We start from the raw sequence: 12478 nt of genomic DNA, 5'->3' as shown, positions 1-12478 counted from the left end.
TCTCAATTTATTGTGTTTCTCTTTTTATTTTTATTTAAATTTAATATATACATCACAGCTAATAAAAAAAATATTTTATAGTTTAATATTAAATAATTGAATCATACTTTATCATTTAAAATTATTAAAAATATATAAATCATTTATCAACTTATTATATAAATGTAGCAATATACCTAAAAAAGAATTTTTCTCCAAGTAATTAATAGCAAGATACATATTGAAACTTTTTATTTAATTTAATACATATTAATTAATTTTAAATAGTAAATATGTATTAAATATTTAATGTAAAAGCATCAAACATTCATCTATTGATTTATTTTTTTATTAGTTATAGGGAATAATTCAATCAGGTGAAGTTGGAGCAGGTGGTGTTTCTACGAAAGAGAGAAGAGCTAAAGCCAAGTCTTGAAGAATCAAGATCAAATTGTAGAAGATTGTCTTCTATCTGGTGCCCGCCAATGACAATTGAGGTAAAAGGGTCTGCTCCGCCGTCAACAAATCCCAAACACGTCAGGGTACTACTGATTTTTACCAGTGAATTTGCGGCCCAAATCCTCCAGTACACACTGCCCTGACCTTCCAAGACTAGATCAATTAAAGGCACCTCTGGTCCCGATCCCTCGCTAAATGATGGAAAGCATGCTCCAAATGGTGGTTCAACAACAGGAGGTATCAGTTTAATATCATAAGCTTTGACAAAAGCTTTAACAAGAGCTTGAAATATAGAAGTATGTAAGATTGTGTAAGGTTTGATGGTGCTGATCCTGGTTCCTCCCTTTCCTTCATTATTAATGGACAGCAGAGTCTTGTTAGCTTTAATATCTTCCCCACCGACTCTGATCGACTTAACTGACTCTAAAACTATCAAGTTTGCAGAAGGTTAAACTTTATTTATTTATGCTTCTTCTGTAAGATTCTATATGTTCCCAAGGTTTCTCTTTTCTTTTTCTTTTTTTCTTTTTTTATCAATTCGATAGATATTACAATAAAGAGTCGACAAAAATTAACACATGCAATTTGAAGTTGACTGTTGCACTTGCACGCTCTCCCTCTTTCTGCTCCGAATGCAAAGGTCCAATTTAAGTGCTCACTCTTTTATTTTATTATTTTATTCAGAAGAAGTGCTCCCTCTTTTTGCTGCTTTCTGCTCCGAATGCAACGGTCCAATTTAAGAGGTCCCTCTTTTATTTTATTAATTTTTTTTAGAAGAAGTGCTCCCTCTTTTTGCTGCAAGGGCAACGGTCCAATTTAAACAAAACATGATCATTGCACACGTGTGCAACCGTCATCTTTAAATTTCTAAAATTTGATAACATAATATATGCTTAACTTAAAATAAAGTTAAAAACTACCGCTTAAAATGATAAAAAGAATATTTAATTTAAAATCTTTACTGAACACATTCAAGTATCACATTTTCAAAATTCTTATTAAAATAATTTTATAATTTTAATATATTTTTAAATTTTATAATAACAAATCAGAAATTTTAAACTCTTAAAGATTGTAATATTAGTGACAATTGATTTTTACTGTTAAATTTTATAATAAAATATTTTAATTTTTTAAATTTTATAGTAAAGCAAACTTTGATGTCTTTTAACTCAATTCTTTTATATAAATAAAAGCTCATTTTGTTAATTGTTGTAGTACTCATTTAAAATTTAATAAGTTTTAAAGTGTTTATATTATCTTAATATTATGATTATTTTTTCTAAATATTTTTTGATTTTTATTCTTTTTCCTTTGTTATTTTAAAACTTTATTTGATAATTAAAACTTAACAATTAATAGCATAGAGTTAAACATATCCAAATAAAAATTTTAGTAAAGTAAAGACAGTTATCAAATATATTAATTAGATTTGATACTCAAAATTTCAGTATTCAATATATTCAACATTTAAAAATTCAGTACTTAAATTTTTAGTGCTTAATTTTTTGTTTTACTAAATACCGCCTATCTCTCTCATTTTTACACTTTCTCTCTATACTTATTCCTTTTCTACAATTTCATTATATATATTTTCTTTTTCTATTTTTTATAAAAATTTATTTAATACAAATTTTATTATTAAAAATATTATGTTGTACTATTTTATATTATTTTCAATAGAACTTAATACAAAATCCTTTCTTTTTCAACAATAATAAAGATAAATAAAATTGAAAATACTTCAAATCAATATTTCGAAAACATGTATAATATAAAAGACAATTTTCCAACATAAAAAGAGTAAGAAAAATTGTGGATGATCAACAAAAAGTAATTAATGTAGAATAAAGGCAAGAGCAAGAAGAATGAAGAGGAGAAAAAATTAATCATAATCTGAAATATTTTAAAGTGCATTTAAAAAAAATACAAATATCTAATGGTTCACGGTGTAACTATTGCAGCCAAAACACAAGTTTAAAGTTGGAGGTAGCTATAAGACATTTAGAAGATATTGGAAAACTAAGCATCCTACAGAAATGGGATTAGAATCCTCTCAGATTGATGTTGAATATGACTTGTTATGTTTTATAATTTTTACTATTAAATTTTAATGAAATGGTTGATATTTTACTAAAAAGATGAACTTAAATTTTATGTAGTAGGTGGTTATTTATTGAATAACATAAATTCTTGGATATGAATATTTATCTTTTATAAATGTTGACTGTTTTTAATTATTACCGAAATATTTTAAAAATCATAGTGCAATATGCCTTGAAATATTTTGAAATGCATTCTAATTAATTTATATAAGGAAAAAAATGTAAAACAAATTTTTTTGTTAACCCCAAGATTTTATATGTGCTTTTGATAATGCAAAATATTATTACTACTAACAACCTTTTTATTGCTGTTGTTGTTAGCAGGTCCTCTTTAATTACCATTGATGCAATGAAGCAAATATATTTGGAGTATGCAAGATGAAAATGAAGACATAAGCATGAATATTGATTCAAGAGTTAAAGTCTTGAAGACTTGAGTCAATATGAATATCAAGATAAAATTATAAAGTAATAATATGGAAGAGTGATACAACATATAAGGGCAATACAAAAAGCATGTGGAGTCAAGAAACTCATGTGAACAAGCATGATCTCCATAGAATAGAATCAGTTAGCTGAATTTTAAAGAATAAACTGTACTATTTTGAAGAAAATATGAGGGCAAACCATATATGAGTGGATAGTTACATCAGTCTACTTTTTGGGATAAAAATTAGAAAAGTTTTTGGAGCTAGAAAAATTAAGTTTCAAAATTTTGAGTGAATTATGCTAGAACTTTCAGATTGGACTAAAACATATGAGGTCAATTAGAATTAGTAGTATTATTTATGTGAGAGGATTTTTAACATATGCCTTTCTTCAGATTTATAGCCTGAAAGTCTAGTTTCATATGCAAAAGATCTTACATCAATCCGCAGTGTGTGGAAGATGCAATAGCCAAAATACTGAAGCATGTTTAAAGTGTCACACTGAGATGCGGAATAAAATATTTTGATTTTTTAGAGAATGAGATGAATGTTTTTGACATTTCTCAAAACTAGAAAGACAAAAGTTTCAAAAAAAAAAGTTCATCATTGGGAGTTGTAGACCTCAAGATATTGAATTTGGAAGTAATCACGCTTGTGACACAAAAATCGCGATTGTAAAAATGAGCAAAAATAGCCGAGTAGAGATCGCGACCTAGATCACGGCATCGACTCTCCAACAGTCATATTTGGTGCGATCGCAACAAGGATTTCTTGACCGTGAAATTCATGCTGACAATGCATTTAATGACGATTTTATAGTTGTTAGAAAGGATTTGACTTGACCAACTTTTGTAACGGCTATATGGAGGAAAGACACTATAAATACTCATTTGGAACATGAACTTGAAGGTTGTTAAGCTCTCCAAAGATCAAATACAAGTGATAAACATCTTCATACATCTTTGAGCATAGAATTCATCATCAAACCCTCTTGTTCTTCATTTGTAAATTTGAAATACTTTTATGTCAGGGTTGTAAGTACACTCTACCTTTTACTATTGAGCTATATTTGTAAGAATGAACTTAGTTTCTTTCTTCTTTAAATCATGTTCTATTATAAGTGTTAGAGTGTGAGCCATAAGATACTTGGGTGTGAAGATTTGAGTGTTAGCCATTAAAAAATACTTGGATTTGAGTGTGAGCCATAAAACATTTGGGTTTCAAGTTTTGAGTGTTAGCCATTGAAAAACACGTGGGTTTGAGTGTTAGCCATAGGAAAACACTTGGATTTGAAGGTTTGAGTGTTAGCCATTAAAACACTTGTAAGAAGTTTGAGTGTGAGCTTGAAAATACTTGGGCTCGATCTTGCAGCCATAAAAAGATCATTGATAGTGGAAATCTCAAGTGAAGTTTGAAGAGTGGATGTAGGCAAGGAGTTGCTCAAACCACTATAAATCTTGTGTTTGAATCTCTCTTCCCTACACTCTTATATTTGTTATATTTATGTTTGCTATATGTTGTGATTTATTCTTGCATTCTATATTGAGAATTGTTCAATTGCTCTGATTAATTACTTCCGCTAATATTTATTTTGATACTCAAATTTTTCAAAGTACATTTTCTTAATTAGAATTGATTTTTGTAAACAACCAATTCACTCCCCCCTCTTGGTTGCCATAAGGTATTTCAACCTGTGTATCAACACCCATTGTTTGGATTTAGATATCAAAGGAATTTGAAAAATTTAATGATGAAAGTTATTGCCTTTCTCGAGTCTCGAAAGATAGAGGATGAGCGGATCCTAATTAGGATTGTGAATAATTAAATTAAATTGCTTCTTAAAATCAATTTGGACCTAATTGATAGAAAAGATTTAATTTTGAAGGGTTAAACAACAGTTTTTGAAAATTTCGGGACTAAATTACGAGAAAAATTAGAACTTTTGGCCCCTAAGCTGATCGGCTTTGCTTATAGCCGAATCAATTGTACACGGAGCTGATTGACTCTATACAGTCCTTATTAGCTTATTTTTTGAATTTTGATGTCGTTTTACGTGTTTAATTAATTTAAAATGTCAAAAATGCCTTATAGAAGATCTTACCAATAAATTATTTGAATTTAAATAAATTTTAAATGGATATTCACTTAACTGAATATCGGATAAAATCAAGGGATTTAATTTCTTAAATTATTGATAGTTATCTAATATATCTAGAATTTTCTAAAATTCTAAGTGTGGAGGTAGTATCGGGTGTGTACCTAAGTGTCTCTGGCGACTACGACATTAGAAGAATTTTTAATGTAATAGGAACACGCTAACTAATCACAAAGACTAGTACGGAGATAGGAGTCGCCACTCGGGTAATTCTCCAGGACACTTTTACTAATTGAATTGCACACTAAATTTCATAAGGAAGCTTCGCCACATCTAGAGATGAATTCAGAATTAATTTTATTATTTAACGAGCTATTCCCTATAAATGCGACAATTTATATTTTATAAGCATCCATTACAACATGCGAGGTCCTCTTCATTCTAGCCCATTTTTATTAATCCCAACTCATGTTTGATTTATTAGCCTATTTAACGTTTCAATTTTCTACAAAGCCAACTTAATCTGGCCAAATTACAAATATGTATTTAGTTCGAGCCTTTAAGTGTAAATGCACTATCTTTTATACTGAGGCCTAATTGAGTGATCCCACTGTGGTCCAATTAATTTAATTAAATCATGGCAAAACTCACTAAGTCTATATAAATTTTAAATTTAAGCCCATTTCATCATCTTTTAACCTAATATATTACTTTTTTTATATTAAGATCCAATTTTAACCTAAAGTCTATATTTCTAGTTTTAATTAGGCATCACATAGTAGATATTTAGCATCCGTCAAACATAAAATAAAAATAAAGTGTAGGAAATTAAACTAATTATATAAATTGAAAGAAAAATATCTAAAACAAGTTCCAATTTACAAAATTTATCAAAATACATAGAAATCCGAAATTAGGGCAAATATGGCTGATGAACTAATCGCCTGAGGTCACAGAGCCAATCGACTCTAAGCCTTTGATTTGGCTACTCTGTGATTTTTCTTAAAGTTCTTAGGCCCTAGAGCCAATTTTTCATGCATAGAAGGTAAAAAATAATATAAAATATATAACAATGAAATAAAAGCATAGAAAACAAATTAAATAGACTAAAACACATAGAAAATAATATAAACATAGAAAAAGAACAAACTGGCAGAAGGCCAAAACATCTTGCATGGCAGGTTCTAGATTTAAACATACAACTCTAAAACTTTCATGTAGCCATATGATCATTAAAAAAAGTATTGGCTCTATTTAAAGTATGTGACTTAGATTGCTGTAAAGTTGGCACTCATGATATTTCCTTACTAGAGTTGTATAATCTTTTCTATTAACCAGTAATAACCTTGAAGCATATCCTTTCTAGTTAACATTATGTCGTTCATATAAAGCCTGCATACCCCTTTATGCATCTCTTCCATCACTACTTGCGCCTCCATATTAGTAATACATTAAAGCTAGACACTTGAAGTCATTCTTTTATATAGCACTCCTTCATGGCTGAGGTAGTTCCTAGCCTGTATCTGCAATGCATACCTTTCATTTGTTGATGCTTTTTCAGGGTATTCCCTATCTTCTACAAACCTCTTCGGATTGTAAAACCAAGGCTTTTATTTTGGTTCCATATGGATTTGCATTACTCGATCCCCTTAATAATAAGATGCTCCTAACTTTACAATCACTAATGGCTTTATTGGGAGCTGCTAGGGGTTATCCCACATCGACGATAGGGTAGCCAGTGCATTCGCCATCTGGTTCTCATCTCATGGTAAGTGTGTGAATGAACACTTAGAGAAGTTGCAAGCAAAGTCTTGAGGTAATTGACATATGGCTTCAACATTTCTTCTTTCACGTCCCATTCCTTGATGGTTTGTTAAATCACTAACATGGAGTCCCCATAAACCATCAACTACTTCACTCCCGCTACCATGATCGCTTCTAATCCAAATAAACATGCTTCTTACTCCACTATGTTATTAGTCACTTTAAAGTCTAATCTCTTAATTATCAGCAACATTTCTCCTTTCGACGTGATCATAACTACTCCTAACCCTACTACTTTCGCATTTATAGCTCTATCAAAGTATATTTTCCATTCTTGGATCTCGATTGCCTCTGGACTTTCATGAGGAAGCTTCAGATCTCAAGGGTCATCTCCTTCGATCGCACTCTGAGCTAAAAATTTTGCTACTGCCCTACCCTTGACTACCATCTTGGTAACATACTCGATTTCGAAGTCTATTAGAAGCACTAACCATCTAGCCAGCTTTCCTATAAAAGATGGAGCTTTGAACAGATATTCCAACGGGTCTATTTTTGAATTTCCTTGCACCTTATAAGATTGTAAATAGAGTCTCAACTTCCTCGTCGCCCATATCATGACTAAACACGTCTTTTTTACGAGGTTATACTTTGACTCACAAGGCAACAATTTCTTACTAGGATAATAAACTGCATGCTCCACACTATTAGACTTACACTGTGCTACCATTACGCCCACAGCTTTGTCTTCTAAAGCCAAGTATAGAATCAACGGCCTTCCATCTTTCGACGACTTTAGTACTGGCAGCTTCATCAGATACTCTTTAATTATGTTGAAGGCTTTTTGACAATGTTAATCCTATACAATAGGTTGATGTTTCCTCAAAATATTGAATATAGGATCACAAACCATTATGAGCTTGAAAATGAATCTTCTGATGTACTGTAGACGTCCTAGAAATCCCCTAACTTCTTTCTCTGTCTTTGGCACTGGCATCTCTTGAATAACCTTTACCTTGTCCGGATCGATTTCTATCCCCCATTGACTCACTATGTGCCCTAAATACTTCCCTAGTGTTACTATGAATATGCTCTTTTTTGTATTAAGTCTTAAGTTATACCTTTCCACTCGTCTTAAGAACTTATCAAGAGCCTAAATATTTCCTTCCCATGTTTCAGACTTTACCATCATATCATCTACATACACTTCCACTTCCTTGTGCATCATGTTGTGAAAAAAGATAGTGGCTGCTCTCTGATAAGCTGCCTTGCATTCTTTAGTACAAAAGGCACCAACTTTATAGCACTATGTCCCCACTCAATAATAACGATGGCTTCAGCTTGTCCACTACTGCCATCATGATATGGTTGTACCTAGAGAAACCATCAGTGAAAGAGTACATCGCGCTTGAAGTGGCATTGTCAACGTCTATGTGAGGAAGGGGAAAATTATCCTTAGGGCATGCCTTGTTCAAGTCCCAATAACCCACGAACATTCTAACCTTACTATCCTTCTTCAGGACTAGGACGATATTCACCAACTATTTAGGATAGTCGACTACATCAAAGAAATTGGCTTTCACCTGCTTAGCAACTTCTTCCTGCATAATGGAGTTGAACAAAGCAATTGTCTACAAAGAAAACCTGGCCTCAAGAATGGTATTCTAGGCTTGGGTTAGTGGGAATGAATGAATAATGTGAATTGGGCCTGGGAGGTGATTATTTGATTACTTGAAAGAGTGGATTGTTTGAGTTGTGCATCTGAGGTGCTTCGTACCAAGTCTTGTTTATTCATGAATGCATGATATGTAATGATATCTTAGTTAATATGTTTTTGTGTGTGTTTGCTTGGTCAGCCGACAAGAAGAACTGCTCGATAATGGCAACATTATCACTGTCTAATCTTTCTACTATTATGTTTTATCCACTAGGTGTTTGGCTCTTTATTGCCTTAAAAGGATACCCTACTTGTACTTGATTTTGGATTATCGGTGACTTAATAGCAACGAAACATACATCGTGCATGGATGCATCTAAGGAAGAGTCATTTTAAACATATGTTATCATTAGAACTACCATTATGATTCGCAGTCCAAATACGAGATATAGCCTCTCTTATGCGAGCTATCTAAGTCCAGAAGATATGCCAAGATTCTTCAAGCATGTGCGATGTCAGAATCTTTTATCATTGCCCATCTGATTTTAGCTAGGTTCCTATTTGTCTTGGTCGCAATTTATTGAGGAGAAAGTGACTATCTCTAATGTAAATTGCTCATTCATTAAGTGTTTATTGCTCCCACACCCTTTTTACTTTATGTTTTATTTTTATTTTCCTTTTTCTTTATTCATGCTCTAATTTTTGCCTAAATCGCTCTTTTTGGGTTTTCGATTTACTTAGCTAGTATTGCCTTTATTTTTACCTAGATCGCCTTTGTGAATTTTCAATCTAGCAAGCCAGCCTTAACTTTTGCCTAAGCCACCCCTTTAGAGGTTTTCAACTTAGAAGGCATCTCTTTTTATGATTTTCTCTTTCTTTTATTGCTTTTTTTTTTCATTTCTCTTTTTTTAGAGTATGGTGCAAAAGGAGTGGAAGTTACTTACCCCTTGATTATTTCTGACAATGACGACTTACTCGATGGCTGCAAATTCTTGTTGCGTCTGCTTGCAGGATGTCTTTCACTTTTGTTAATTGAACATTCTGAAAGATCATCTAGTAAGCATTTGGCTATTCAATATGATGTCATCAAATCATTCAATTCAAGTAGAACTATTGTTGTGTCCAAGCGCCTGACTGGACTCCCGTCGTCAGTGAGCCTTTTTAGGTTTTCTGACTCACTATTTTCTTTCTTAAATTTCCTAACTTGCCTAGGTCATTTTCTTATGCATGATTATTAGCCTAGCGGGCTTTCTTTTCCTTTTCTTTTTATCTTTTTATTTCCATTGTTTCATTCACTTTGGTGTAGCCTTTTAGTCTAGTTGAGTGGTCTAATCGCCTTTTATGTCTAATAGACTTATTATCACTTTACAAAAATTGTTCTTGATGAGGAAGGGGAGGTTTCTCATTAAGTTTGTATTTGGTTTTTTCTTCTTTTCTTTTCTTTTAGGATCAGAACCTTGTTGGCTAGCTTGGGTCATTTTTTCTACTTATTTGTGCTTGTTTGGTTTGAGTCTTTTTCTTTTCTTTTCTTTTTTCAACTGGCTTGACGCTTGGGTGGATTAGGGCTGGGTTTAGTCTAGGCATGTTTCATGGGATCAAGCAAAGGCATTCTCTTTATTTATTCATTATATATATATATATATATATATATATATATTTTACTATTCTCACCCTCTCATCTTGGAGTTAGACAAGCTATGGACACGACCTCTTTGAAGGAGTCAGTGATACTTGAATTGAGTGAATGACATGGCATGGAATCTCAATATGCATGTAAGATAATCAATAAAAATGCAAATTGACATCGGGCACAACAATTGCACAAATAGACAAGGAACATTAATTATCCACTACAACAAACATGCCTGGGTTTAGTCCGGGCATGTTTCATGGGATCAAGCAAAGGCAATCTCTTTATATATATATATATATATATATATATATATATATATATATATATATATATATATTATTCTCACCCTCTCATCGAGAGTTAGGCAAGCTATGGACACGACCTCTTTGAAGGAGTCAGTGATACTTGAATTGAGTGAATGACATGGCATGGAATCTCAATATGCATGTAAGATAATCAAGACATCAGGCACAACAATTGCACAAATAAACAAGGAACATTGATTATCCACTACAACACACTGAAAGTATTATTTATCAAAGTCATAAAGCAAATGAAAGTAAGGAAGCCTTCACTCAGGATCAGCAATCTGCCCTCCTTAATGAGCTTTTGAACCTTATTCCTCAAGGCACAGTAGAGGTCGGTGTTATGACTAGCCAGATGGTGATATTTATAGTAAGCATATTACCCATTTGAGTCACCCATAGCCTTATGAAAGGTGGGCTCAATGATTGGAGCTCTTACAGCTTGGTGAAGTATTGAGATAAAAGGACCAGAAATTTAGAATACTTCAGGGGTTGAGGATCAAAATTTTGCTCGACCTGAGACACACTAACCTTTTTGGTCCTTAAGCTCTACCGAACCTCTCTTAAAGCTACCTTCTTTGTGCTCAAGCTTCTCTAGATTCGAGGCACACTCCCTGAAGTCCTTGAAAGTCCTAAGAGGAATAGGTGCCAGCTTTTCCTGAATGTGAGCAAGTACTCCTTTAGCCATACATCGAACCTGATCTCGCTCTAAAGGCCTGGTGATCATTGCTGCCTTCGCCCTAAAGCACAACATGAAACCGGAAATACCATTATTTGGCATCTGTTTAGTCATTTCTAGGTCTTTAACGGTGACCTCTACTTCCGTGTTATACGCATATTGACCTGCAAGCCTTTTGACCATGTCTTTCCAATCATTACGGACCTTCTCATCTAGTTGCCAATACCAACGATTAGCTTGCCCTTCCAGATAGAGCCTGAAGAACTTGACAATCTATTCTTTGGTGAGGTTTTGTCATGTGGAAATGGCTACTCAGTAGGACTTGATAAAGGCATGAGGATCACCAGTACCATTAGACTTAGGTAAATCCGAGAGGTTAATATTCTTAGTTTTGGTAGTCACCACAGTAGGCTCTTCAATGTCGCCTATTACTTCCTTTCAGTTTTAGCATTTTCTGGAGCTTATAGATTTGCTTATGCATCTTTTTTTTTTACTTTGGGATTCTCAAGAGGAGGAATTTCTATAACAACAGCCTATTTAACTTAAACTTCCTCTTCAGCATTAGTGAACTCATATGGGTTAATGCCATTTTTGTCCTTGTCTAATGCTTGTCCAAAATCTAGTACAACCGAGTTCTTAGGAGTTGTTCCCATACGTTCAGCCGCACTGGTGGTTCCATTATCTACTGGTATTGTAGTTGCAGTTGGAGCCACTGTAGCCGCTTGGAGTTGCACGGTGAGAACTTGTAGCACTTCAACCTGTTGCTACATCATGGCCATTAGGTTTTCCATTTGAGACTTGACGTTGGCCATGTTATTTGGAACTGCTTCTAATTCTACCATTTGAGATGCCTCAGTATATTCTTCCATTATGATGCTTTGCCGTATAACAAGTCGTCTGCCGAACCTGACCTTAGCCATCGTGACCTTTGAAGAAACAGAAGTTAGAAATAATGCATGATGCATGTATGCGTGTATGCTCTCTCCTTGAGCGAACAAATTATTCAGGTCAAGAAAAGAAATAGCTGTAAGAAATGGTTAGATGTGTGTGTGGCATGAATGCACATGCAATATCCATTAAAAGAAAATAGGTAAGCAACCACAAAGTTTATTCATATCCTAATCACAATCAAGTATTTGTGTGCAAATAGATGTAAATACATAGAACATCAATGTACACTTTTGATGCAACACTCCCTTCTAAAGTCGAGTAGTGGCAAGTCTTCTTTCTTATGTATTTTGGTTTAGTTAAGCCATCATTAAGGAATGGTCGAAGCTTGATTCTCTCTAGTTTTTAAAACTTAGGCTTAGGCTAACCTATAATTGGGAATTCTCCACTAGACGTTACAAGTCTCGCATTCTAAGGGAGATTGAACTT

At 33.1% G+C, this 12478-nt stretch overlaps 1 protein-coding gene across 1 annotated transcript; it reads right to left on the bottom strand.

The window, feature by feature from the left end:
- Positions 1–220: 220 nt before the first annotated feature.
- Positions 221–11284, bottom strand: LOC112533817 (probable aspartic proteinase GIP2). The gene is made up of 2 exons (XM_025156299.2): positions 10954–11284; positions 221–867 (listed from the first exon to the last, which is right to left on the bottom strand). The coding sequence occupies exons 1-2, from the start codon at positions 11282–11284 to the stop codon at positions 353–355; spliced, it is 846 nt and encodes a 281-aa protein (XP_025012067.2). The 3' UTR covers positions 221–352.
- Between the last annotated feature and the right edge of the window lie 1194 nt (positions 11285–12478).

The sequence above is a fragment of the Ricinus communis genome, chromosome 6, assembly GCF_019578655.1.
Source record: "Ricinus communis isolate WT05 ecotype wild-type chromosome 6, ASM1957865v1, whole genome shotgun sequence".
Taxonomy (NCBI): domain Eukaryota; kingdom Viridiplantae; phylum Streptophyta; class Magnoliopsida; order Malpighiales; family Euphorbiaceae; genus Ricinus; species Ricinus communis.
The sequence above is the reverse complement of the archived record's forward strand: the minus strand, read 5'-3'. Positions and strand labels throughout refer to the sequence as shown.

Excerpts from the sequence above, each read along its gene's own strand:
- LOC112533817 (XM_025156299.2), bottom strand. The coding sequence starts at position 11,284 with ATGGTCAAAAGGCTTGCAGGTCAATATGCGTATAACACGGAAGTAGAG. Across the intron at positions 868-10,953 it reads AGAGCTTAAGGACCAAAAAG|TTTTAGAGTCAGTTAAGTCG; the intron begins GTTAGTGTGTCT and ends CAAACTTGATAG.